The sequence below is a fragment of the Enhydra lutris genome, unplaced genomic scaffold, assembly GCF_002288905.1.
Source record: "Enhydra lutris kenyoni isolate GAN:26980312 unplaced genomic scaffold, ASM228890v2 scaffoldscaffold57, whole genome shotgun sequence".
Lineage (NCBI taxonomy): Eukaryota > Metazoa > Chordata > Mammalia > Carnivora > Mustelidae > Enhydra > Enhydra lutris.
In genome coordinates this window covers 12,261,728-12,287,536 of record NW_019154141.1, presented here as the reverse complement: position 1 = coordinate 12,287,536, position 25,809 = coordinate 12,261,728, and the positions used below count along the sequence as shown (strand labels likewise).

General features: G+C 53.8%; 2 protein-coding genes across 8 annotated transcripts; one reads left to right on the top strand and one right to left on the bottom strand.

The window, feature by feature from the left end:
* The first annotated feature begins 6,731 nt into the window (after positions 1 to 6,731).
* LOC111158062 (transmembrane and ubiquitin like domain containing 2) lies at positions 6,732 to 10,862 on the top strand. Of its 6 annotated transcripts, none has more exons than XM_022519858.1 (4): positions 6,930 to 7,454; positions 8,083 to 8,249; positions 8,767 to 9,333; positions 9,585 to 10,862. In XM_022519858.1, the coding sequence occupies exons 2-4, from the start codon at positions 8,245 to 8,247 to the stop codon at positions 9,949 to 9,951; spliced, it is 939 nt and encodes a 312-aa protein (XP_022375566.1). In that variant the 5' UTR covers positions 6,930 to 7,454; positions 8,083 to 8,244; the 3' UTR covers positions 9,952 to 10,862. The 6 variants fall into 6 exon arrangements, with proteins under 6 accessions (XP_022375569.1, XP_022375570.1, XP_022375566.1 ...); XM_022519863.1 differs by having other exon boundaries at positions 6,930 to 8,249; positions 8,767 to 9,044; positions 9,156 to 9,333; XM_022519861.1 differs by lacking the exons at positions 6,930 to 7,454; positions 8,083 to 8,249 and adding an exon at positions 6,732 to 6,788.
* An 82-nt stretch (positions 10,863 to 10,944) lies between these two features.
* Positions 10,945 to 18,135, bottom strand: LOC111158061 (ataxin 7 like 3). Of its 2 annotated transcripts, none has more exons than XM_022519857.1 (12): positions 16,927 to 18,135; positions 16,497 to 16,629; positions 16,110 to 16,281; positions 15,842 to 15,939; positions 15,621 to 15,643; positions 15,247 to 15,292; positions 15,010 to 15,038; positions 14,611 to 14,679; positions 14,294 to 14,337; positions 13,948 to 14,019; positions 13,697 to 13,854; positions 10,945 to 13,586 (listed from the first exon to the last, which is right to left on the bottom strand). In XM_022519857.1, exons 1-12 carry the CDS (start codon positions 16,975 to 16,977, stop codon positions 13,438 to 13,440), a joined length of 1,044 nt encoding a protein of 347 aa, XP_022375565.1. In that variant the 5' UTR covers positions 16,978 to 18,135; the 3' UTR covers positions 10,945 to 13,437. The 2 variants fall into 2 exon arrangements, with proteins under 2 accessions (XP_022375565.1, XP_022375564.1); XM_022519856.1 differs by having other exon boundaries at positions 15,247 to 15,313; positions 16,927 to 18,134.
* Positions 18,136 to 25,809: the final 7,674 nt, after the last annotated feature.

Below are 25,809 nucleotides of genomic sequence, written 5' to 3'. Positions count from 1 at the left end.
GGATAGTCTGCAGACTCAGCCTTCATCCGCCTCTGTCTCTTTTGCTTAAGCAGATGGCCCCTCCAGCCCAAGCCAGTTGGGGGTGATCCTTATTGCCCCCCAATCCGTGTACCTGTTTGGCCTCCTAAAGAGTGAGCTACTCTGCCTGTGCCCCAAATGCCTCGGCCCAAACTGCCTTTGTTGCTTGAAGGGAGGCCCTCCCTGCTTGGCCTTGAAACCCACGCCGCACAAGGATGCCGGAGTTTCTTTTGGGAATCACAACTCTGATTCCTGGTGGCTCCTCGCCGGTCAGGCTAAAATCTAAATTCAGTAAGGGAGACCCATCTTCCTCCCCTGCCTCCGCCAAGCTCTCTGGCCTTCTGATCACCCTTCCCCCTCTGAGGTTCCTGTAATCCAGCCTCACCAAACCAGGCAGACTTACGGGTTCCTGGATATGACCTGCTCTGATTGGCCTCTGGGCATTCTGCATGTGCTGTTCCCTCTGCCTGGTACACACCCTTCCTACATTTTTTTGGTCTGGGTCAAAGCTAATTTGACTCAGCCCAATAGCACGGTCTCCTCAGAGCCTTCCTTGGACTGCACTTACTTAAGGGACTGTGCCTCCCTCAGCTTGGCTGGGACTGGGACTGTATTCCTTGAAAAGGCATTTCAGCAAATGGTTGTTGAGGAAGGAAGAAATGCATGATCCCTGGGACCCTTTTATGGTCGAGTCTCCCCCCTACCCTGCCCCAACCAGGGATGCACGATGTCTTAAACAATGATCATTACATGTGTGGTCTCTAAGGGCCTGTGACAGACAAGCCACTAGCTGTCCCTTCACTCTCTCATACCCTCCTCTGGTGCCAGAGTCAAAAGTACCATCCTTCATCTTCAAGAGGAATCTTTTAAGCCAAGCCAGTGTTTGTGAATGCAAATAAATAATGTGTGCCCGGAACCCAAGCGTGGATGTGTTAGGTCACATGTGCCTGAGGTGCCTCTCACTCTATGTTTATCGCCTCACCACGGAGCAACTGTTGCTCTCGTGATAGGAAAAAGGGTGTAAGAACAACAGAGGGCCATTACCAGACCCCAAGCCTGTAGTACCCACCACAGGAGGGTCCTTTGAGGGACCTTGGGCTGTCCACTGCCATTACCATTTGGAGTCATACAGTAGAGACGGGACAGGAGTCCCGGGGTCGGCCTCCCGCAGCTGTCGCCAGCCTCCTCACCTCTGTGGAGAGTTGTATCTGCAGAGATTCCTTCCCTTTCTCCAACGCAAAGACAATTTTGTACCTTCTTATGTAGAGCCACAAACTCTCCTTTCTAGAAGAAATGTTGGCTTTCATTTCGCAGAGCCAAAAGGCCGGACGGAAGAGAAAGAAATGCTCTGTGGTCCTGGGCCTAAGCTGGAAGCCTCGCTCTCAGGTTGTGGGGACGGTGGGGGGAGGAAGATGCTGAGCTGTCTACCCTCTTCCAGGAGGCAGACCCCAGCGAGCTCAGCCTTTTCTGTTGTATTTACAACTATGACAAAAGACCCACTTAAAAAAACAACTGAGAGGGGCGCCTGGGTGGCTCAGTGGGTTAAAGCCTCTGCCTTCGGCTCAGGTCGTGATCCCAGAGCCCTGGGATCGAGCCCCGCATCGGGCTCTCTGCTCAGCAGGGAGCCTGCTTCCCTTCCTCTCTCTCTCTCAGTCTGCCTCTCTGCCTACTTGTGATCTCTCTCTCTGTGTCAAATAAATAAATAAAATCTTTTTTAAAAAAAAAAAAGGAAAAAAAGATTTCATTTCCTTCACCTGGGAGGATGGGAACGGCATCTGTTTTATTCGACCTCTGGTGACTTGGTGGCTGTGCAGGGCTTTGCAGAGACTGGACACTCCACTCTTTGCCCAATCAACGAGTCGACCTCACCAGCCATGAGGGAAATGCAAATTAAAGCAATCAGAAGATATTGCTCCCCCGCTAGATAGAGGGAAATGGTGAAGGTCAATAACAGGGAGCACCCATGAAGATCTAAAGATATAAATTCTTGCTCATCCTGTTGGTGGGAAAGGAAATTGCTTTCTTTGGTAGGCAATCTAGCAGCACCCTTACCCTTAAACACCGCTCCCCATTCCTGAAAAGGCTGCTACGCATGGAACATTCACCCCAGCACTGCCAGCAACAACGCGACATGTGGGAGGTGGTGCACAAATCCTTCCTCTGGAATACAATGCAGCCCTTACAAAGGGTAGTCCCCGCCGGGAAGGAACCAGGGAGGGATGCCAAGTGACTGTCATAGGTGTGGCCTTGAAAAGATCGCCTAGACTGCCGTTAAAGAGAAGAAACAGGTCGGAAAACGACATGTACAGCCAACAAGGCCAAACCCCGTGATTGTAGATGGAAGAGAAAAAGGTCCAGAAGCAGGTGCCCAAGAATGCTCCTCCGGGGAGGGAAGAAGACTGTGCCAGTGGGGCATTTTACGGTCCGGGTTTGAAATTTTTTTAAATTTTCAATCCCACTATTTTATAAAAGATTGTATTTATTTATTTGATAGAGAGAGAGAGAGAGAGAGAGAGAGCACAAGCAAGGGGGGCAGCAGGCAGTGGGAAAGGGAGAAGCAGGCTCCCTGGAGCCCGATGCAGGGCTCGATCCCAGGACCCTGAGATCATGACCTGAGCTGAAGGCAGAGGCTTAACCCACTGAGCCACCCAGGCACCGCTTATTTATTTATTTGATAGAGAGAGAGCACAGTGAGAGAGGGAACACAAGCAGGGGGGGTGGGCAAGGGACAAGTGGCTTCCTACTGAGCAGGAAGCCCAATGCAGGGCTCGATCCCAGGACCCTGGGATCATGACCGGACCCGAAGGCAGACGCTCAATGACTGAGCTACCCAGGCGCCCCCCTGAAGTAAGTTTAATCACCACCCTCGGACAGGTACAATAGGAGTCTAAATAGGGGGGTACTCCTGGGAGCAGCCTGGGTAAAATTTTTTTAAAGGAAGAAAACTCAAAAGACCCAACAGTTAATTTACAAGGTGGCTGATGAAACATGAAAAACTGAAAACCTCACTAGTGACCCAATGAATGAAATCAAAGGAACAGACATGCTTTTGTCTGTGAGATTGGCAAACATGGCATGAGTGACAGAGAGTGGCTAGGGAAAGAGCAGTTTTAGTAAAACAGACTTATTATACACACATTGGCTTAAGGCAGCATTCCAGGACTCACAGATCTATTCACCATTCAATAGCCATCTTAACTGCACGCAAAAGTGTAAAAATGCCTAAATTCCATAGTGTAAGAAAAGCAAACATCTCAAGAACTCTATCATGAAAAATGTCCAAGGTGCTCAGATCCATTAAAATACGCTGTTATGTGGGGCGCCTGGGTGGCTCAGTGGGTTAAGCCTCTGCCTTAGGCTCAGGTCATGATCCCGGGGTCCTGGGATCGAGCCTCACATCGGGCTCTCTGCTCAGCAGGGAGCCTGCTTCCTCCTCTCTCTCTCTCTGCCTGCCTCTCTGCCTACTTGTGAGCTCTCTCTCTCTCTGTCAAATAAATAAATAAAATCTTAAAAAAAAAATACACTGTTATGGGGCACCTGGGTGGCTCAGTCAAGGGTCCGGCTGGGTTTCAGCTCAGGTCGTGCTCTCCCATCATAAGATCAAGCCCCACGTTGGATTCTGCACTCAGTAGGGAGTCTGCTTTGGATTCTCTCCCCCTCTGCCCCTCCCCATGCCCCTTTAAATAAATAAATCTTTAAAAACAAAGCAAAACAAACACCACAACGCAGTTTGCTAAGTGTTCTGGCAGAAGTCAGTCCATGCAGCTTGGGAAACACAGACTATAGGTACCAAACCCCAAACGGATACCTGGTACCTGGAGCCGTGAAAAAGCCAGATGTGCTGGCCCCTGGACAGGGCAGGCCTGGCCATGGGCTCTGCCCTCCTGGGCTTCAGAGGTCACTGGTCAGTCATTTATTCCCTTCTCAGATTTCACTTCCCTCCTTTTCCTCCACTCTTTCCTCCTTATAATGTCTTATAAACATCTTCAGGGTTGTCATGTCTCTCAGAACCTCCATCCATTTATTCCCTGCTCTCTCTCACTTCCATCCTGTTTTAGGGGAAGAGAAACAGTAGTAGGCACGACTCACACTGCCGTGGAAATGGAAATAGGTGCACCAGGTGTATCAAAACCCAAACAATGTGAACACCCTTTGATCCAGCGATCCCATCTTCAGAAATTTATCCTAGGGAAAAACATCATGGGTGTGGACAAAAATCTGTCATCAAAGACGCATAAAGAGGTTTATGAAAACATTGTTTAAAAGCAAAGTACTGAAAACCATCTAAATGTCCATCCAAATGAGATAATTAGCTAAAAAGTTAGGGAGCAATATGGAAAATGGTACTGTTGAGCAGCTATTTAAAGCTATGCTATGATGCTATAAAAATATTCAATGACACAGGAAAAGTTTTATGGTATATAGTTGAGTGAAAAAAGGAGGGGGCCGAATATTGACAATAAGATCATATAGAGAGAGAGAGGAAATGAAAGAGTGAGCTCAAGCACTAGATGACTTTAGCTATAGCACTAATGGTAAATTTGGATATTATGTAAGCCTCAGTTTCCAAACCTATAAAATGGGTACAATAAAAGCTACTTGACAGGGCTCCATAAGATAAGGTTTATGAAGTACTTAGCACAGTACCTGGCACATAATAAACCCTCAAAAGCATTAATGGTGGCTCAGCTCATTAGTTTATTCATTCCCTCAAGCATTTATTGAGAGCCCTTGAACTTGCTACTCTGTCTGGAACTTTGCTTGGTAACCTTATTGATTCTTCAGAATTCTGTTTAACTGTACTGTGACACCCTACCCCTCCTGCATTCTTCAAAATAAAAACATGCTTTGGCTCAGGTCATGATCTGGGGGTCCTGGGATTGAGCCCCGCATCTGGCTCCCTGCTCGGCGGGAAGCCTGCTGTTCCTCTCCCACTCCTCCTGCTTGTGTTCCCTCTTGCACTATGTCTCTCTCTGTCAAATAAATAAATAAAACCTTAAAAAAATAAAAGGGTTAAAACGGTAAATTTATGTGTATTTCACAATAAGGCTTGGAAAAAAGAATAAGAAGCCAGATGGCTTGATTCCATTTATACAAGGTATGAAAACAGAGGAAACTAATCTATGGTAACAAAAGTCATAATACTCTTTGTAAGGTAATGGCTGGAAGAGGACATGAAGGGGGACTTTGGGGTCATTTTCTATTTTTTTTTTAAAGATTTTACTTATTTATTTGACAGATCACAAGTAGCAGAGAGGCAGGCCAAGAGAGAGAGAGGGAGGGGGAAGCAGACTCGACGCTGAGCAGAGAGCCTGATGCGGGGCTTGATCCCAGGACCCTGGGACCATGACCCGAGCGAAGGCAGAGGCTTAACTCACTGAGCCACCCAGACGCCCCCATTTTCTATTTCTTTATCTCAGTGCTGGTTCCACTGAGTTCAGTTCCGATCAGTTCAGTTGGTGAAAACTACCGAACTCTTCACTAGTCTGTTTGCCCTCTCTGCCTTTTTTATACTTCAACCAAAAGTTCACCAGAAAACAACAAAAATCTGACATGTCTTTTGAAAAAAAGTGTTTTTAAAGATTTGTTTACGTATTTTAATGAGAGGAAGGGAGAGCGTGAAGGGGGTAGAGGCAGAGGGAGAGGGAGAGTACTAAGCAGACTCCTCGCTAAGCATGGAGCCCCTGGGGAGGGGGAACTCAATCTCATGACCCTGAGATCACGACCTGAGCTGAAATCAAGCGTCTGACGCTTGGGGCTCCTGGGTGGCTCAGGTCATGATCCCAGGATCCTGGGATTGAGCCCCGCTTCAGGGTCTCTGCTTAGCCAGGAGCCTGCTTCCTCCTCTCTCTCTCTCTGCCTACTTGTGATCCCTGTCTGTCAAATAAATAAATAAAATCTTTTAAAAAAGAGAGAGAGAGAGAGAGTCTGACGCTTAACAGACTGAGCCACAGAGCTTCCCCCCAAATTTTAAGTAATCCCTAGGACAAGCGTGGGGTTCGAACTCACAACCCGTCTGTGCTAGCCAGGGCTCCCTAAAGAATTTTAATTGCAAAAATCTAAGTTCTTGGGAGCTGAATTTCTCCTGTTTTCTTCGGGGCTCCTTTCCTTGTGCCTTAAGCCTGCGCTGAATCCGTGCCTTCTTTGAAAGGCTTTCTGGCTTTTTTTACCAAGGTCCCACAATACCTGGAGCCAACCCAGACGGTAACTAACTGCCTCCGGCCTCCCGACTAGCCCTGAATTGAACTTTTGGAGGTCTCTAGAGAGACCAGTCCCTACTGATCCCGCTAACCAGGAGCTCAAGGTGCGTTACAGAGCAGTAATAAATCCAATCAGCCCTGGAGGCTGGGAGTAAGGCCAAAAGAACAAGCCCGGATCGGGGAAGGGCGGCTCACGATCTGCCCGGCTATGCCAGCACGCCGGTCCTCCAGACGCGAAGCCACGCCTTCCCCCAAGCACCACCCCCAACTCTATGTGGTCCTGCCCCTCCCCCGTGGGCTCTTTAGGCTCCGCCCAGTGAGCGTGGCCCCGCCCCGGGAGGGCGACGATCCCGCCAACAATAACTCCGCCCCTTCTTCCGCTAAGAAACCAGTCCTTTTTAAAGAATACGTTTACGTCAGCCCGCCTTACGTAAACTTACGTCATCAGTGCAGAGCGCGGAGGCGGGATTTCCTGTCTCTGATTCAAACAGCTTCCGGGAGAAGCCGGAAGAGACGGGACCCTGGACAGAATCGGAGATAGCCAGCCCCTCCCCCGGCCCCTACGGAAAGGTGAGTCCATGGGCCGTCCTGGCGAAGTCGAAACAGTTAGTCTGGCCGTTTCAGGTGAGGACTTCTTTCCCTATCCAGGCACAGTACCGGCTCAATCCCCCTTTAATTTCCCATGACTCCCCGCGTACTCAAGCCCCGCCTCCAGGCCCCCAGCCCCGCCCCAAAGTTTGAGGGGTGTGAATGGTTTGTGACCCCCCTCACCGGACTCTACCCCTTGTGGGCTGGGAGAATTGAGCTTGGCGGCCAGGAACTAGGTAGCCTTTCGCCTCGGGTGGGCCCACCAACTCCTCTCCAGCGTCGCGGGAATAGGGCCGCCCCACGCGGAGTCTTCGCCTCAGAAAAGGCACGGTCGGGACCCCTCCTCACCGCGCGGTCAGGGTCGCCTACAGACTGAGGAGACCCCCAAAGGCCTCTGAGGCGGGAGACGTGGGGTCCTCCCCATCCCAAGAAAGTGCCCTGTGTCTGTGCCAGTCGTTTTCGCCTCTGCCGCAGTTTCCTTTTCTGTAAATCAGGATTGGTGACATTAACCATCTTACCGTTAGGGGCTAGTTGTGGGAGCGATAAGTAATTGCTGCCATTTATTTACTGAACCATTGCAATGTGCCAGACACTGTGCTAAGTATTTTGCTTCGTTGATTTCCCGTCACCGTCAAAACACCTTATGAGGTAGGTAATATTTTTAACCCCATTTTACCGATGAGAAAGCCGAGGCTCTGAGAAAGTTGTCCGAGATTAGAGAGCCAGTAAGAGGCAAGGCCAGGATTATAATTAGGTTTTTTTGTTTTTGTTTTGTTTTGTTTTGTTTTACTCCAGGGCCCATGTTCTAAATAAGGATGTGGAAGCTATTCAGATGTTGCTATGTACTACAGATATTCTTTGAGCGGCTACCATGGCATTATGCTGGGCACTGGGGTACATAGAAAAATACATGTGATCCTATATTTCAGAAGTCTAGTAGAGAAAAAGATGGACTGGTAGAGGAGTATAATGAAGTTTTATAGGTATTGTGAGAATACTCTGTTGATGCTAATCATCAGATTGGATTTGCCTGGGGACAGTTGTGAAAGCCACACATTCTGTGAGGGAAAGAGTAGGTACTCTAAAGGAGCAAGCCACTGTCCTTCTGCCTTTCTAAGAAATCGCCAGGGGAGAAACTACACCATGCATGAAGAGAGATAGGGATATGGATTGTGAGAGCTATTTTGGAATCTTTTCCAAATCCTTTCCAGTTAGTGGTTTTGCAGTTTTGAGCCTCTGGTGGTGTTTCTGGTGTCTGTCCTCCTTCGCTTCCTAGGACTTGTCAGAAGGATTTCAGAGGTGGCAGACACGGTGCCTGCTGCATGATGTCTGCTGATGGCTCCTGCAGATGTGTCCCCTTTGGGGTGGTCTGACCATGCTTCTGATGAAAAATTAATTTTTTGGTTCTTGACATCTGAACCTGAGTACGTGACCACGAATGAGGTAGGGTTCAAATGGAAAAATCTGGCAAGAGTGGCTGCACTATGCCTCCAGAAGACCCTAAAATAAAATATTTCAGGCTTTTTTGGTCTCTCAGAAGCCACCTTGGAGGCTTCTCAGGGGGGCATAGTTGCTAGACCAAGTGATAGAAATCCTAGAGAAACTCAGGGCATAAGGAAGCAAACGTTTTTTCCCCACCTACCAAAAAAGCAACAGCCAGTGACAGCAGCAGTCACCACAACAAAGCCATGAAATGTTCCTGATGATCCACGCTCATTGGGAGCTCGAAATGTGAGAGAGGAAAGATGTGGAACCTGAAAGCTAGTGTTTCACAATAGAGGCAGAGGGTAAGTCCTTAGCTTTAGGTTGGGGGTCCAAGGGTAGGAAGGTTTGTTCCCCCTTCTGAAGGACACTGAACTCCATTTTCTTTCAGGGCTGAGTCAGTTAGGACCTGAAGAAACTAGGAACCTGGTTGCAACCCCACATGCCTTGCTGATGCTATCCCCCTTTGTTCCTGCAGTGTCGACCCAGTCAGCAGCCAGGCCATGGAGTTCTCTGATGTCACCCTCATTGAGGGTGTGGGTAATGAGGTGACTGTGGTGGCAGGTGTGGTGGTGCTGATTCTAGCCTTGGTCCTAGCTTGGCTCTCTACCTACGTAGCAGACAGCGGTAGCAACCAGCTCCTGGGCACCATTGTGTCAGCTGGAGACACATCCGTCCTCCACCTGGGGCATGTGGACCATCTAGTGGCAGGCCAAGGCACCCCAGAGCCAACCGAACTCCCCCATCCATCAGAGGGTAATGATGAGAAGGCTGAAGAGGCTGGCGAAAGTGGGGGAGACTCCACAGGGGAGCCTGGAGCTGGGGGCGGTGTTGAGCCAAGCCTCGAGCATCTGCTTGACATCCAAGGCCTTCCCAAAAGACATGCGGGCCCGGAAAGCAGCAGTCCAGAGGCTCCTCTGAGATCTGAGGATAGCGGCTGCCTCCCTCCCAGCCCTGGCCTCATCAGTGTGCGGCTCAAATTCCTCAATGACACCGAGGAGCTGGCTGTAGCCAGGCCGGAGGATACTGTGGGTGCCCTGAAGAGGTGAGTGGACCGGAAAGTGGGCAGCTGCTCATACCCCACGCCCACAGCCCTTGGTAGCCTAAGAGGAGCCCGGTATCCAACTGGGAGTGGCGGGGAGGTATTGGGTCCGGCCCCCACCAAGGATGGGTGGGATACCTCTTAGAAACTTACCCTTCACTTCTTCCCTCATTGCCTTGTTTCTCTGGCCCAGGCCTGTCAGCCTTCTCATTCCTCGCCTTCTGTCTTGCCTTCTATCTCTTTCGTCCTCACAGTAAATACTTCCCTGGACAGGAGAGCCAGATGAAACTCATCTACCAGGGCCGTCTGCTGCAGGACCCAGCCCGCACACTGCGTTCCCTGAACATTACCGACAACTGTGTGATTCACTGCCACCGCTCACCCCCAGGGTCAGCTGTTCCAGGCCCTTCAGCCTCCCTGGCCCCCTCCTCGGCCACTGAACCCCCCAGCCTCGGCGTCAGTGTGGGCAGCCTCATGGTGCCTGTGTTTGTGGTGCTGTTGGGTGTGGTCTGGTACTTCCGTATCAATTACCGCCAGTTCTTCACAGCACCTGCCACTGTCTCCCTGGTGGGGGTCACTGTCTTCTTCAGCTTCCTAGTATTTGGGATGTATGGACGATAAGGACATAGGGAGAAAATGAAAGGCATGGTCTTCCTCCTTTATGGCCTCCCCCCTTTCCTGGCCAGAGCTGGGCCCAAGGGCTTGGGAGGGAGGGGTGGAAAGGATGTGGCAGGTCCTCCTCCGTAGGACATAGGAGGCAGGTAAAGGGCCTCCCCTTCACGTCCACAAGGGTACAGACAGCCCATCTCTGTGCAAGCACAACTCAGGTAGAAACAAGGATGTCATCTTCCTTCACTTGTAGGGTCCTGAAGTTCAGAGCTGAGCTGATGGCCCAGCTCAGTGGGGAGCCTGGGCTCCGAGGATTCCCTCCCCGCTGTGGCCCTAGCTCTTCCCATTGTCCTGCATGTCTGCTCCTCAGTACCCAGGGCCGCCTGCCAGGGCAGCTCAGCATGGCCCCAGCATACTTCTGTAGGGAGCCTGGAGTATTTTTCTGTTTCTTAAGGGAATATCCGTCTTTTGAGACTGAAGTCACACAGCAGGAATGAAGGTCGTGTCCGCTTCCCTTACAGGCACCTAGCCGCCTCTTACCTTCTCCCTCCGCCCCTGTAGCAGGAATAGGATGTTCTCTGTGTTCTGGATAGTTTCCAGTGTTCTTCCCTTTTTTTCAAAGCACTTTGCTTGTATTTTTTTTTTTTTTTTTTTTTTTAAGTAGTCCTTTATAGAGCTCAGTCAGAAAGGGGATTGGGGCACAAAGCCAAGCCCCCAGCATTGGGAGAGGCCAAGCCACAGCTGCTGCTACCCTAGGCCTAAGGCTGTAAGCAAGAGACAGCTCTGGCCCTCAGCCAGAGTCCTACCCTGCCCAGCTCCAAGGACGAGCTTTGGGTACGGAGCCCTGGGTCCCAGGCCCTTGCTTCTGGGCTTCTCAGATGGAGGGTCAGTGTCTGTGACTAAATAAAGTTCCGTTTTATGGCTGTAGAGCCTCCTTCTGTGACGTTAAGAGAATGGCTTTGCTCTGCCCCCATTGACATGGTAAGGAGGGTGGATAGGCCGGGCTACCAACGGGAGATGCAGTTTATTTACACCAGCAGCCATGGGGGCAGGGGAAATACACAGCGTTTACAAAGTTAGCTACCTGTACAGGATGGATTACATATGCAAAAATAAAAATCTCAAGACCACAGGACAGCGTGAGCCCCACCCCCCTCCCCCAATGACCCCAGCATGCGGTAATGCCAGGCGGGTGGCCCCTGGGCATGCGGGGGGGAGTGATGCATGGAAGGAAAAGCCACCGGCCATGGAAATTAGTACAGAACCCCCCCACACACACTCAGACACATGATAGGATACAGGTGGACGACACCTAGCCGGGGTGGGAAGGATGGGAATTGAGACCCACACAGCCTGCTGTTAGAGGGAGGGGAGTGGAGAGCTCCTAGCCCCTGTTCAACTACATGGTAGGGGGGGCACACTCTCCCCAGAAGGAAAGGGGTTTACTCCCTCAGGGTCCCTGCTGGACCAAGCCCATCTCTTACCCAGCTTGGGCAGGGGGCTGTGCCCTGAGGGCGGGCCAAGGAACAATGGGGAAGTGGATGTGGACAAACCAGTTCCCAAACTACTTCCCACTTCTCCCTCCTCCAACCAGAGGGGGGAAAGGGAGAGGCTAGAGGGGAAAGGGTATGGTAGGGCCTGAGCTGCAGCTGCCTCTCAGAAGGGAGAATGGCCTGAGCCGTCCTCCCTTCACCTTCAGCCCACTCCCAAGACTTCATTTGGAAGCAGGCTGGAGGCTGGCTGAAATCCTCCTTTCCCTCTGGCTTCCCCTTAGAGGGAGAAGACTATGGAGGGTCAAGAACAGAGGAGCCCAGGCCCCAGGATTTATTCTAACTCCTGCCAAAATTTGTTTGGCTTTTTAAAAAATAATCACAATTCTTGGGTTAAAAACCAATTTGTAACCAGGCATCAGCCACAATCAGAACCACCCCAGGGGCGGGGACTGGGGTTCCAGACAGGGTATTGCAGCCCTATCTCTTGTTGTTCCCTTAACCCTCTAGGGTCCCTAACCCAAAATCAGTCCAACCAGTCCTGGGTACTAGCTACCCAAATGTGGGATGGCTCCTCCTGGGAAGAGGGCAGGGTTCACATCCAGCAAATGCCAGAGAACATGGCTCAGGGTCAACTCCATCCCTGTGTCAGTCAGCTCTGCTCCCAGCCCAGACTGTAGTCCTCCAGCTCGGCTCCTGGGAGCGATGGTGCCCACGTGGAGGTGGGACGGTACATCTCTTCAGGATGTAGACCAGGCAGGTGGGCACACTGGCATGACAGTCCCACAGAGGGGCAATGCCGAGGCACGACAGCCCTCCACTGACAACCCAGAGCACAGAGACTAGCCTCTGCCCACCCCAACTCCTAGCAAAGGGGGAGAGGTAAAAGATCAGGATTTTCCTCAGAGCCCCAAACCACGAGTACAGAATAAATAACTTAAAAGCAGCTAAGGAAGGGGAAACAGGGCAGGCTTCGGAGGCAGGAGCATTGAGAGAGGAACTGAAGCTGGTCAAGGTGAAGGAGGGGGGTAGCAAGCAGCAGTTGGGAACTTGGACTGCCCTGCTAGGGCAGTGGGGCAGGGGAGGCAGGAGGGACATGGGGCCACCCCAGGAGGGTGAGGCTGGGCCCCTTCCTGGGGCAGGGAATGAGGTAAGAAAACATTTCAAATAAAGCAGCACCGTTCCCTCTCACCTTGGGGCCCCACTCCTCACCAGCCCTGGGTCAGGGAGGAAAGGTGGGGCGGGGGAGTCATTCTGATACACAGCTCCCTCTTCCTACCCTCCCCTTGCCTCTTCCGTGAAGCTGCAGAGGCTGGAGGCCCTTTCCTGGCGCCTGACGACAAAAGGACAGCCCCTGCTGCCGAGGAGGCCCGTGGGGACTGAGGGGAAAGGGCTGCCCCTGGGAGGGGCAGGGAAGGCGGTGGCAGTTCCGGATGCCCACCTCAGCAGACAGCTTGCTGGGCCTGCCTACCCCTCGGATTGGGGGCATCTGATAGGATTCTGCACACAGACAGGACACACCCAGCCCTGCCCCTCAGCTCCAAGCACCGGACCCATTCACATTGCTGAGGGCAGCTGGGGGAGGCCCCCTCCAGGCTCAGCTTCCAACCCACAGCCTCCCCGGTAGCCACAATGCTTCTCGGCAGGGCTTAGTCCAGTTCCTGGGGTGGGGGGCAGGCAGTGCCCTGGCACAGTGCCCAGGTCAGGCCCCTGGCCTAGCTGGACATCCAGTAACTCACAGAATAAATAGGAAAACCGCCTCCCCACCGAACTTATGTCCAAGGCATAATATGTCCAGGTCTGAGTCCTGCATGCCAAGGGGTCGTGCTCCGTCGCAGAGGACCCTGACACCCCCCAGGGGCGCATAACTGGATCCTCTGCCTGCCTGGCCCCACCAAGCTTCCCAAGCCCAAACCCCCAGCAGCCGTCCATTCGCCAGGCTTTGCCACCTGGGTGGGGGTTGGGAGAGAGGGCTCTGCTCAGCCAAAGGCTAACCCTTGCACCCAAGTCAGTTGATGTCATCGTAGATGCTGGGCGTCGGGGGTGCCGGTGGCTTTGGCTTCTTCTTCTTGTTGGAGCCCAGGCTGGAGGCAGTCCCTACCAGGCTCAGATGGGATTTCTTTTTCTTGGTTTTCCGTGACTCTGAGCTGTTGGTACCTGAAGAGAGAGAGGCACCATGATGCAGGCCGGGCTGTCAGGAGAACACGGGTGTCCCCACAGCCCTGGCTTTGGGCGGAGAGCCCACGGGGCCCAGATGCATCACCTACCTAGACCCCATCCCTGATTCTCACTCGTCTTGGAGGAGCCTGAATCGGAGGGCGAGAGATCAGAGGAGCCGTCCCACTGAAGCCGACTGATCAGGGCCTGGCTGTCAGTCATGTCAAAGCTGTCATTATCCAGGGAACTCTCGACCTCTGGAAGGACGCTGGAAAGAGGAGGGGTCAAAGGAGGGCTTCAGGGATACCAATCACCATCCTAACCTTTCACAACCCACCACCCTCCCCGGAGGCTCCCTTACGCTGAGGGTCCGAGGAAATAAATGCGCACAGCTCGCCGCTGCTCATCTGTGTGCTGGGGGCAGCGCACGGACCTGGTGGGGAGAGAACTCGTCAGACCCTGACAAGGCGGGAAGAGTCTGGGGACCTCAGGTGAAGCCCCTTACCCCTAGCAGAGGTGGGAGGAACGGACACAGACAGGGAAGGGATAAACAGAGTGCCCCCAGATTGTGGCCTAAGGCCTGACCATTAGAGGAGGGAGGGACAGGGTGGGAGCCCCATTGCTCAAGTCCAAGGGTACTCTCGACCCATGCCCAGGGTGAGTGTGCGGGAGGGCCCCCGGCCCCCTTTTCTAGGTTCTGAGCTCACCTTGTGCACATCTTCTTGGTGTGTTCAGAAATCACCCCACATTGCTGGAAGAGGAATATAAGCTGAAAGGAGGGACGGAGGGGAGCCCACTCTAGACACTAGGTATTCTCTTCTGCACAGACGCTAGATGGCACAGGCAGAAATCGGCCCCAAGGTATCCAGAACAGACAATCCCAGACTACCACAGGCGGGAAACCTAATTCCAGAGAGAGCAAGCTAGGTGGCCCTGACTGCTGTCACCAGCCTCTTCCAGGGACGGGATCACTGCCTATGGCTCCAGCCCACTCCCAAGGGCCTCCCCCTCGCCGGTCTCTCACCGTGGTGAGCAGGTTACGCAGCTCGTCCGGCCCCAGGGTTTCATAGCTGATCCCAGTTGAGTTGTTATACTAGGGGAGAAGCAAAGGTACAGATCAGAGAAGAGGCGGCTCAGGGGGGTTGGGAGGGAAGGGACAGATAGGGTTGGGAAACCAGTCCCTCTGGTCCTTCTCTATGAGGGGAGGGCCCTGAGCCAACCCAGCACTTTTCCAGGGATACTCTTCCCATCCCACCTGCGCGTCGGGAAGGGGCTGGAACCCAGCAAGAACAGAAATATGCAAGACCGAAATACCCCATCTAGTGCTTCTGGCCTCGGCATTCTGATGGCCACCTGTCCAAATCCCACCCAACTCACAACTGGGGAAATGAGAGAGAACCTTAGAGGGGCAGCACCCACTCACCTTAAAAGGATCCGAATTGCTAAGTTCCCCTGAAGAAGAAAAAAGAAGGGGAAGGGTGTTTGATGCAGAGGTACAGACAGAGAACCCTGAAAATAACCAGAGAGGAAGTGGGGGTGACAGAAGGATCACAGGCCCTCCCTCGATACCCCAGTTCCCCTAAGACCCCACCTCCACCCTCCAGCAATGAGTCCCAGCAGACATACCTAGAATCACCCCCATCGTTCAAGCCCCACTTACCATTTTTGTGTTTTAAAGACTTGGATCTTCGAGGGGAATTGGGGTTCTGGAATGGGAGATACCACAGCTTTGGGGAAAGGGTAACGATAAGGGGGAGCCGAGAACCCAGGGAAGGAAAAAAGATTTGACAAAGAAACATCCTCAAATTCCTACTCTTCCTCCCCAGTAAGAGGCCCACCTACCCATATTCCGTCCTCCCCTACTCGCCCAAGGCCTCCACTGCCCTCCTGCCCACCACAGACACCCTCATCCCGAAACCCAGTGAGGAACCCCATGACCTCAGACTTGAGTCAAGACACCTGAGGACTCCCTGCCCAAAGGGGAGGGTATCTGTCCTTCGCCCAAATTTCCCTCATGCTTGCCCCGGCTCTCACCTTGTCTGATTTTCTCTTCTTGGCTGTATCAGACAAAAACAAAAGGTCAGGGTCACTCAACCTAAGTTCTCAATCTAGAACCCCTACGGAAACACACCAAGCCACATTCTCCCCTCCTCACTCAACCTAACAACTTGTGACCCTTACCTACCCAACTCCCACTTGCCCACCTCACCCCGATGCCCGCCCCCCACCCCAGCTTCCCCAGAGTCCCCAGACACCTTTTTTCTCTGAGCCATAGGACCAGTCGTTGTCATTGATGTCATCGTTATCCTCTTGGTCACTCTCCGACTTGTTCATATTGTTGCTATTGGCAATCCTGCCGATGGAACAGAAGAGAACGGGTCAAGGCGGCCACCTCTCTCTGCCATTGGCCGCAGAGGCCAAGCATGTGCCACCCCTGAGCCCTACCAAGGCCCCAGGGGGAAGGGGGACTACGCCTTGGAACATGGCATCAGAGAGAGGAGCCTCGCAGCTTTGGGTCCTCACCGGCGGTTGGCGATGCGGCTGCTGTTCCGGCCCATCCCCAGGCACTTCTCCAGATGGGGAGCGAAGCGGGAGGCAGCGATACTGCGACTGCAGTTGGGGCAGACACACTCCTTGCTCTTCCACTGGTTGAAAACCTGTCCAAAGATGTCCAACCCCGGCTGGTCCACGATCTCTGGGGACAGGAGAGGCGTGGCGATCAGGGCAGGCGGGGGACCTCTTGTTTCCCGCCCGTGGCCCCATGGCCTCTTGAACCCACCCCCACCCCCTCCACTGCCGAGTCTTGCAGCAGCTCTAGGGACTACGTCTGGTCCAGCTGCCAGAGGAGGGACTTCCAAGGATCCCCGGGGTGCAGGGGCTGGACAGCTCTCCTTCAACCCTGAAGCTCACCAAAATCCTTCATGCTATCAGGGTCCGTGTCGTCCAGGAAGAAGTAGCCACACTTGACAGCCCGGTGCACCTCGAAGCAGAATCCCAAACAAGAATCCTCAACCAGGTCCGCGTATATCTCCTGAGCGATGGCCTGGGCCCAGGGGAGAACGTCCGCGGTCAGGAAGAGTCACAGTCCCCTGGACTGAGAGCAACTCTCACCAACCACATCTGCCCATTCGCCCTGGCCCCAAATCATGCTTTCTTCTGCCATTCTCCCCATCTTGACTTCGCGTCCCTTCTTCTTCCGGATCCTTGGGCCTTCTTGGCTGTCTATTCCCTTTAAGGAACCAGGCTGACTACCCCAATTCCTCTTTGGTGTGAATGCCAGATACAGCGGCGTAGAGACGCCCAGAGAAAGAACTAGAGGCACGCGTGGGGCAGCCCTCACCTCTAGTTTGCTGTTATCCAGGCCAGACAAAGACATTTCCTCCATTTTCATTTGTAAACTCTTGTGGAGACGGCGCTCTGACTGCTCATAGCACAGCGGGCGGCAACACGGCTGCACACATGGGGGTGGGGGGTTCTGGTGTGAGGCCAAGGCACCTCTGAAGACCGCCACCTCCCCTCTGCACCTCGCTGCCCAGAGCCTAATCCTGGCTTCAGGATCTACCCCTCCCCAAGGCCCAGGCTCACTGAGTCTGGATAGTCCTTCAGGGCCTGAAACCCAAAGGCGGCCTAGTCCTTCCCAGGACTGAACTCGGGCCCTGGACTCTGCTACCAGACAAAGTCTGGGTCTATGGGAGGCAGCAGCTCACCCCAGGTCCCCCAAACTCAAACCCCTCTTCCATACCCATGGTGCAATGCAGCAGGGGGAGGAGAAGGAACTCTAAGGCCTCAAAGCAAACCCACAGGGTGTGGCAAAGAACTGCACAGACTCCTAAATGCACCCCCCCTTCCCTAGGCTCTCCTCAGAGTCACCTCTGCTTTCAGCCAGGATGTCCACTTGGGGGGGTACTGCTACCAGAAGTAGGAACGGCCCTAGAACCCTACAACCTTCACCCCACTCTCTCTTCCCTTGAAATAAGCCTGTGACTACAGCAGGGGAACAGAGCCCACAGAAACCGAGAGCTGAAGGAGCCTTTCCAGCCACCATGATCAAGAAGAGGGGGTAGAGCCCGCTTGGGATGGCATGCCGGGAGTGGGCACTCCCCTTACCTGTTCTTCTTTTAGATAACCACCCTCCCTCCCTCAGGACCAGCCCGGAAGTCTCTCCAAGAGCCCCAAAGTCCAGGAATCCCCACCAAAGGATTCAGAAACAGCGCCCACAGTCCGGGGCCCCTCTGAACGGTGGGTACGAGTTTAAGGAGCTGCCGGCCTAGAGTGGGGTGGGGACTGACAAATGAGCCAGGGGCACTGGGGAGGGTAGGAGGCCGGGCCTCGGCTCTTCCCCCGTCCCTGCGGCACTGCTGCTGCATCATACCGACTGGGGGGAGGAGAGCCGAGCCGCCCGAGGCCGGCGCCGGTCCGGGACAGTCCGACCCCTAGAGAGTGGGCAGAGTGGGACGCGTCCCGGCCCCTCTCCTTCCCCGCCCGCCGACAGCCCCAGCCGGCCGGGGAGAGGAGTCCGGGAGGGTGTCTCTATTGTCCCGGGGGCTGGGGCCTGGCTCCCTAACAAAGGCCCCGCGCCCCCTCCCCGGCCGGGCCTGCCCCGCCCAGGGGGGACCCAGACAGGGGGAGAGCTGGGGGCCCCGGCCGGGCCGGGAAGCCGGGGGAAGCCGGGCGTTTCCGCGTCGGCCCGGGGGGAGGGGAAGGGGCGCTGACCCAGACCTGGGGGGAGGGGGCCCAAGCCCCGCCTCGGGCCCCGCCCCCCGCCCCCCGCAGGCCCCTCCCCCGTCCCCGTCTCCGTCCCGTACTCACCCCGCCCGGGGGGCCGCGCCGGGGCCCGGCGGCCTCTCAGGGCCGCGTCCTCCGGCGGCGGCGGCGGCGGCGGCTGCTCCGGAGCCCCATGTCCGTCGGTCCGTCCTCGCCTCTCCCCGGGGCCCAGGGCCCGGGGCCGGGGGGTCGAGCCGCCCCCCCGCCTCGCCGCCTCACCGGGCGGCCATGGCCCCTTCCCCTCCCTTCTCGTCCCGTCGCCGCCTCCTCCTCCTCACCTCACCCCGCCCGCGCGCAGTCCGCGCGCCGTCCGCGCGCCCCTCCCCCCGCCCCCCACTCCAGCCCGCCTCTCCCGGGCGGGGGGTGCGGCGCGAGCCCGGAGCGCGCGCGCGTGCCGCGACCGGAGGATGGATGGATGGAGCGAGCGAGAACGCGAGCGTGCGCGCGCGCGCCCCTCTCCCCCTCCCTCCGCGCGGGCGCGAGGCCAAGCGCGAGCGCGCTCCAACCTCCTCCTCTTCCTCCTCCCGCCCCTCTTCAACACCCCGCCCCCGCCCTCCCTTCCTCTTCCTTCTTTCGCTTTCGCGCGCCCAGCGACTGCTCGCGCCTGCTAGAAGGGCCCGAGCGCGTGCATCTGCCCCGCGGCCGCAGCTCGGCAGCATTTGCTCCAGGGGGCGGGGACCGGGCGGGGAGGAGGGGCGCCACGCCGCCGTCCAAAGTACCGGCGGACGGGGACGGGGGCGGGGAGATGGGCGGGGCTTTCGGGAGCCACCTCGACCAATCGCCGTCCCGCCTCGGTCCGGCAGGCCCAATAGGATAGCGGTGGGTGGAGCGACGTTCAAGGTGAGGTGCGCGGTGCGCTGGGGGCGGAGACGTTGTGCCGTCCCGGCCGGCTCCGGGGCGGGGGCAGCGGGTGGCGTCGAAAGAGAGCGCCGGCTCCCAGCCGAGCCTGGGACGCCTTCCGGCCCAGGATCCCCCGCCCTTCCCTCGGGGCTCCCGGCTCTTCTCCCCCCACCCCCCAACTCCGCCCCCGCCCCCGGCTCCCCCACTCCGGCATTTACCCCGTAGCGTGCAGCCACTTCTCTGAAGAGGCCGGAGTTGAAGTGGGGATCTGTTAGCACCTCAGGGCAGAAAACTTATGGAGCCAGAGGGGCTCGTCGGAGCCTCCGTTCCCCTGTTTCTGGGCGGGTCTCAGCCCACTCCAGGCCTGCGAGCCAACGAACGCCCGAGATGAGGGTCCTCTGCTGAGGGCGGAGGCCGAGCTGTGCCTTCTGAGCCGAGCGCCCTCCCGGCGCTCAGACTAATTTAGATCCCACACCTGCTCGGCTTTCCTGCTTCCGGAACCCACGCTGGACCCCCCACCTCTCGGACAGCCTGCCTGGCACTGGCCAGACCCTTCCCTCGACCCCGCGCCACCTCCCTGGGTGTGCCCATATCCACGCGCTCTCACGGTCCCCCTTTACGTTATGGAGGAAAAGGCCTTTCCTAGCCGCAACCGATGCCCAGACTGGCGCTTCTATCTCGGTTATTCTCTGGGTCTGGAGTGTTGGAACGGGGGTCTGACAGCCCTCTTGCCCTAGAAGAGGGGGTTAAACGAGGGAAGTCTTAAATATTACACTTGGGGATCATCCTTGGCTGTTTGGTCTTAAGCAAACATATATTGTGGCAATGGTCCGAAGTGGTTAAGACCAGGAGTCAAATTTGAATTTAAATATGCGGACCTGGCAAATAAACTTGGGCAAGTGAGCTCTCTGTTGCCTCAGTTTACTCTGTTGTCACCGGGTATAATGATAGTACCTATCTCATTAGGTTGTTGTGAGGACTGACAGTGCATGTGAAACTCTTAGCTCAGTGTAACTGGTTTATAAATTTTAGCTGTTATTCGTAAGTGCTCTAAGACTTCTTACAGTGCCCTGTGCTGGGATGCAAAGATGAAATAAGACAGTTGTGCTTCCTCAAGAAGTTCACAAATTTGTCAGGTAGACAGAACTGTAGGAAAATAATTGCCAAACACTGATAAAAATGAGAGAGAGGGCACCGGGGTGGCTCAGTCAGTTAAGCGTCTGACTTAGGCTCGGGTCATGATCCTGGGGTCCTGGGATTGAGCCCTGTCCGCCTCCCTGCTCAGTGGGGAGCCTGCTTCTCCCTCTGCCCTCCCCCCCCCACCCCGCTTGCTCGCACTCTCAAATAAGCAAAATCTTAAAAAACAAAAATAAAAAACACAAGAGAGATGCACAGGGGATGGGGTGGACAGGACAACAGATAAAATGATGTAAGAGAGTTGGTCAGTAACAGCTTCTTGTAATGGGAGATGAACCAGTTCAAGGCAGACCAGGAAGGTGCTACAATCCCAGACAGCAAGCTTCAGGAGTATGGTTCAGTTTGGGGCCCTGGCTGGAACATAGGAATGAGTGGGGAAGCAGCAGGTGAGCAGGTCAGACCATACAGGACTAAAGATGAGCTGAGTAATAAGGGCTTTAGATCTAAAGGCCATGAGGAGTCCTCAAGAGGAACCATTTGATCAGACTTGAATTTTAAGTAGATCATTCTGGCATGCTGAGTCTGTAGATTTCATTCATTCATTCATTCATTCATTCATTCATTTGAGGTCGGGGTTGGGGCTGGGGAGAGTACAAGCAGGGGGAGTTACAGAGGGAGAGGAAGAAGCAAGTTCCTGCTGAGCAGGGAGCCCGATGTGGGGCTCGATCCCAGGACCCTGGCATCATGACCTGAGCCGAAGGTAGGCGCTTAACCAACTGAGCCGCCCAGGCACCCCGAGTCTGTAGATTTTTGTTATCAATCAAGGCTTGTGAGGTAAAGGACAAAGAAAACCAAGATGGGGACCTCGGAGGAGGAGATATGAGGATATAAGAAGGACAAGTTCAGTTTGGTGTATGTTGTAGGTACTGTGAGACCAGCTGGTGGAGACTCTCTGAAGGTCACTGAAGTGAGAGGCCAGGCCTTCAGGAAACTCCAATATGTGAATCAGGAATTCTCAACTCTGATGATGCTGCTCTGTTTCTCAGTCTTTAAATACACCCAGTATATCTGCCCTGAGGGATTGACACATGCGCAGGAAGCCTTCCTGTCTCCTCTCTGTTTACCTAAATTCTTCCTCACTTTCCTACCCATGGCCATCCTCACACCAAACTCCTTTACAAGTGGATTGTTCTATTCATCCTGCCTTTGGCCTGGGCTGCTTCTGTGGTGGTGGCCTCTTTGGGAACCTGCCCAGTGTCCACAGTTAGCATCAGTCAGTCAATAAACACTAAAGACTGTGCTGGTCTGGGCTCTGGATAAGCCCTGGGGTTTCAGCAGCGAGCCAGAGAGACACACAGACCTTGTCCTACTGGAGTTTACACCCCAGCAAAGCCTGATGTGGATGAAACAAGACCAACTGTGAAGGCATCCAGACTGCTGAAGAAACAAATAGCATGATCTTTTTGTCAAGAGGTCAGAGAAGACCACCCCCCCAGCCCCAGAAGAAGTGATCTTTTCAAGGGAGCCCTGAATTAACTAGGCAATGAGGTGAAAAGGAACATTCGAGGCAGAGGGAAAGGTTATGTGTATAGGCAGAACGAGGCCCTGGAAGAGACTGCGGTGTGTTTTGAGACATGGATAGCTAGTAGAGCTGGGTTCGTACAGAGGCCAGCAGGGGCAACGGATGCCCCAGGACCTTGTAAGCCATACTTACTCATTCAACAAACGTTTCTTGAGTGTCAAATGTATACCAGGCAATTTAGGTGCTGGGATTACTGTAGTTTAGACAGATAAGGTGTCTTCTACTCGAGGAGGTAGACAGCAAACAAGTAAAAAAAGTACAGAAACAAAGATGTAGGAGGAGGCCTCATTAGAAAGAGTTGTTAGGGAAGGCCTGTCTGTGAGGTGACATTTGAGCTGAAACCTGAAGGATGAGAAAACCAGCTGTGTGTAGACTTGAAGGATTAGCATTTGGAGCAGAGAGAACAAGTACAAAGGCTCTGTGGTAGGCATGTTTGAAGAACAAAAGAGATCCCTTGGCTGGATCGCTGTGAGTGACTAGAAAGAGCAAGATGAGAGAAGGTGGGAGATGGAAAGCAGGGGCCAGGCCTCGTAGAGTCATGAAAGTTGTTAGTACAGAAGTAATCAGATTTCTTTTCATTTTGATTATTTTAAAAAATTTTTTAATTCATTCACTAAGCTCTACACTCAACGTGGGGCTCAAACTCATGACCCCGAGATCCAGAGTCACACACTCTTCCAACTGAGCCAGGTGGGTGCCCCCAGATTTCTTTTTAAAAGATAACTTTGGGGGCACCTGGGTGGCTCAGTGGTTAAGCCTCTGCCTTCGGCTCAGGTCATGATCTCAGGGTCCTGGGATCGAGTCCCGCATCGGGCTCTCTGCTCTGCAGGGAGCCTGCTTCCTCCTCTCTCTCTCTCTGCTTGCCTCTCTGCCCACTTGTGATCTCTCTCTGTCAAATAAATAAAATCTTAAAAATAAAATAAAATAAAATAAAATAAAAGATAACTTTGGTTGCTGTGTTGCTTGTGTTGCTGTGTGCAGAATGGACTGTAGGGGGCAAGAGTGCAAGAAGGAAGACCAGTTTTAGGAAGTCTTTGCAAAAGTTGAGCAATGATGGTGGCCTTGAATGGGATGTGGATGCCGGCAATGGGGAAGGGTACACAGATTTGGGGGAGATACAGGAAGTGGAATGGACACGTCTAGGTGACCAAATACATGTGGAGGTTTAAGAGGAAGAGAGAAGTCAAGGCCGATACCCTAGTTTCTAGTTTGAATAGCCAGAGGCTGACGATCGCTTTGGGCCTTGAGGGATGAGGTACCTGCAACATATCCCAGAGGATACACAGAAATTTACACAGGTTTGCGGTTTGGAAGAGCAGCCTCTACAGATTGGTTACCTATGGGTGATAACTGGAGGTTCCTAAGGTGACGAACACCTCGGATAGAATGAGGAGGAGCCAATGCCAACGGAATAGACCAAGATGTCAAGAGACGGACAGGTGTCCACTGGATGGAATGATGCATGTGCTGGTGAATTTAGAGTCACCCCAGGAGAGTGGTGAGTAGGAGGTGAGGAAATGGGAGACCATGAAGGGCAGTGAGCTTTCTAGCAATTTGGCCAAGGACACCAGGGTGTGGGGCCAAGGGAGAGCTCTTGGATGGGGCCTAGGTCTCCGGCCCCAGTGGTTCCAGGAACCAGGCCAAGACCTGTGCAGGGAAGGCTATCTTCCTTTACCTCGGAGGGCGAGTCATCTTGGCCCAGCCCACTTCCCATAAGGGCCCTGGGTGGAGTTGGGAAAGTCACCTTTAACCTGGGAGGAGGCTGAGGGCTCAAGATGGGAGGGCCCAGCGATAAGTCCTTATACGACCTGGGCGAGCCCCTGACCCTAATAGTTCATTGCCCCCAATTTCCCAAAGCAGTTCATTCAGGAAGAAAATAAGTTATCTGTTCCCCAAATTCTGTCTTTGGTGGTCTGACAACTGGGTGAACAAACGGAACCGGAACTGCGGTAAGAGCACAGAGCGATGGTGGGCTGCCTGTGGAATCTTTAGGAAGAGAAGGTTCTAGAGAGAAGGCACAGACAAGCCGGCATCAAGTCTTTCCCCACAGGTGCCTGGGTGGCTCTGTGCGTTAAGCATCTGCCTTCGGCTCAGGCCATGACCCCAGGGTTCTGGGATCCAGGAGCCCCACATCCCACATGGGGCTCTCTGCTCAGTGGGAAGCCTGCTTCTCCCTCTCCCACTCCCTCTGCCTGTGTTTCCTCTCTCGATGTGTCTATCAAATAAAGTCTTTCCCTGTTGAACCCGGTGCATCCCTCCTGCACCCCGCCCTTCATTGATTCCAGTGACCAGACAGCAGTCAAACCTTTGTTTTTCACTTTATTGTACAAAAAGAAGGGAAACAAAACTTCTACAGTTGGCCTTAAGCTTAGGCAGACACCTCTAAGACACTCCCTCCCACCTCCCATGATACAAATTCAAGTTGTGGTTGTTGTTGAAACCTACAAAAACACTCCTTAAATATTAGAAAAAAGGGGGAGAGAGTGGGGCGGGGTCCTCCCACTCCAACCATCTCATCCCAGTGCCAAAATGCACTCAGAATGACCTCTTACAGCACCAACATCCCCATCCCCACAGCCCTGTTCGTACTGTAAGAATTTTCAATTTTTAAAACGGGGGGGGCGGGGGAAGAGCCCCATTCAAAGTTGTTTTTAAATGAAAACACATTCCACTAAAACACAACAGTGTAGGGGCATTCAAACAGGAAAATGGGGTTCTTTGCAGGGGCTCTTGGGAAGAAATAGAACCTAGGAACCCCTGTATGAGGGTCAGGACAAAGGAAGGGGAGTGGGAGTGGGGATTATTTTCCCCTAATGCCCCCACCCCCAGCACCACATCCAAGGCAAAGCAGACGGCTTTCCTTTGGGAGTGGGACTCATCTTTCTCATCCCACCTCCCCGGTGGAATTCCCACTCTTCCCCCACACCTTGGCTTTCATTCAGAGGGGAAGGCAGAAAAGCACAAAGCCCCAACTAAATAGGTCATTGACATGATTGTAAGGAAAAAAAAAAAGCCAAAATTTAATCAAAAATTTAAAATTTCAATCCACAGAGATAAGGTGGCTTGGCTTATTAAGGGTCTAAGGAATCAGGGTACCAGAAATTTTGAGATGGCCAGGAAGGGTTAGAGGAACTACTGCAAAAGCAGCCTCTGCAGACCCCTTCCCCAGCTGGGGGTTTGGAGGGGCGGGGAGGGGAGCAGACCTGAGAAATCAAAGGGAATGGGGGGTGGTGGGGTAGCTGGAGGATATAGGGAAAGGCAGGAGGGGTATATGTTAAGAGCTTTCAATATACTTCTTGAAGCCCAGTTTCTGAGCCTAAGGGAGCCAGGCAACCTCTCAAATGAACTGGGAAGGCCTTTTCCCACTAAATAAAAGGCTCTTAGGATCACCTAGTCTGTCCCCCTCCTAATGCCCCGCCGGAGCTCAGCGGAGGCTCAGTCACGTGGCCCTGGCAGAGGGAAGCAGCTATAGGAAGCAGGAGAGTGGCTTCGGTAACCCCCCCCCCCCCCCCAATCGAATCAGAGATTAGGCAAAGCAGAGAATGTGGAGAGAGGGGCTGCCCTAGCCTGTTCCCACCAGGATCAGTGTCTCCCTGGCCCTCACCAACCCACTCACCGGATTCACAAACTGAGGTGGACTCCCCCTTCTCTTACACACATGCATACACACGCACACGCACGTCTTTGCACACATCCACAGGAGCACCCATGCTATGTACAGGCGACACACGCACACACGCTTTTCCATTCGTGTCAAGACCGTTTTAAAAAAAGTCCCAAACCTACCCCCTAAGCCCTCCCTCTCCCAGAAATGACAACAGAGACGGCAGCCGAGATCGGTAGGAAACGTCTCGTTGACAGCTCAGAGCTTAAAAAAAAAAATATATACACATATATAAA

What these genes read in the sequence shown, in the direction of transcription:
- LOC111158062 (XM_022519859.1), top strand. An exon ending in ACTGTGGGTGCCCTGAAGAG is followed by an intron (nt 9,334 to 9,584) that starts GTGAGTGGACCG and finishes TCGTCCTCACAG; the next exon opens with TAAATACTTCCCTGGACAGG.
- LOC111158061 (XM_022519856.1), bottom strand. Translation starts at nt 16,977, where the DNA reads ATGAAAATGGAGGAAATGTCTTTGTCTGGCCTGGATAACAGCAAACTA. An exon ending in TGGATAACAGCAAACTAGAG is followed by an intron (nt 16,630 to 16,926) that starts GTGAGGGCTGCC and finishes CCCTGGGCCCAG; the next exon opens with GCCATCGCTCAGGAGATATA. An exon ending in GTCTTTAAAACACAAAAATG is followed by an intron (nt 15,039 to 15,246) that starts GTAAGTGGGGCT and finishes TTTCTTCTTCAG; the next exon opens with GGGAACTTAGCAATTCGGAT.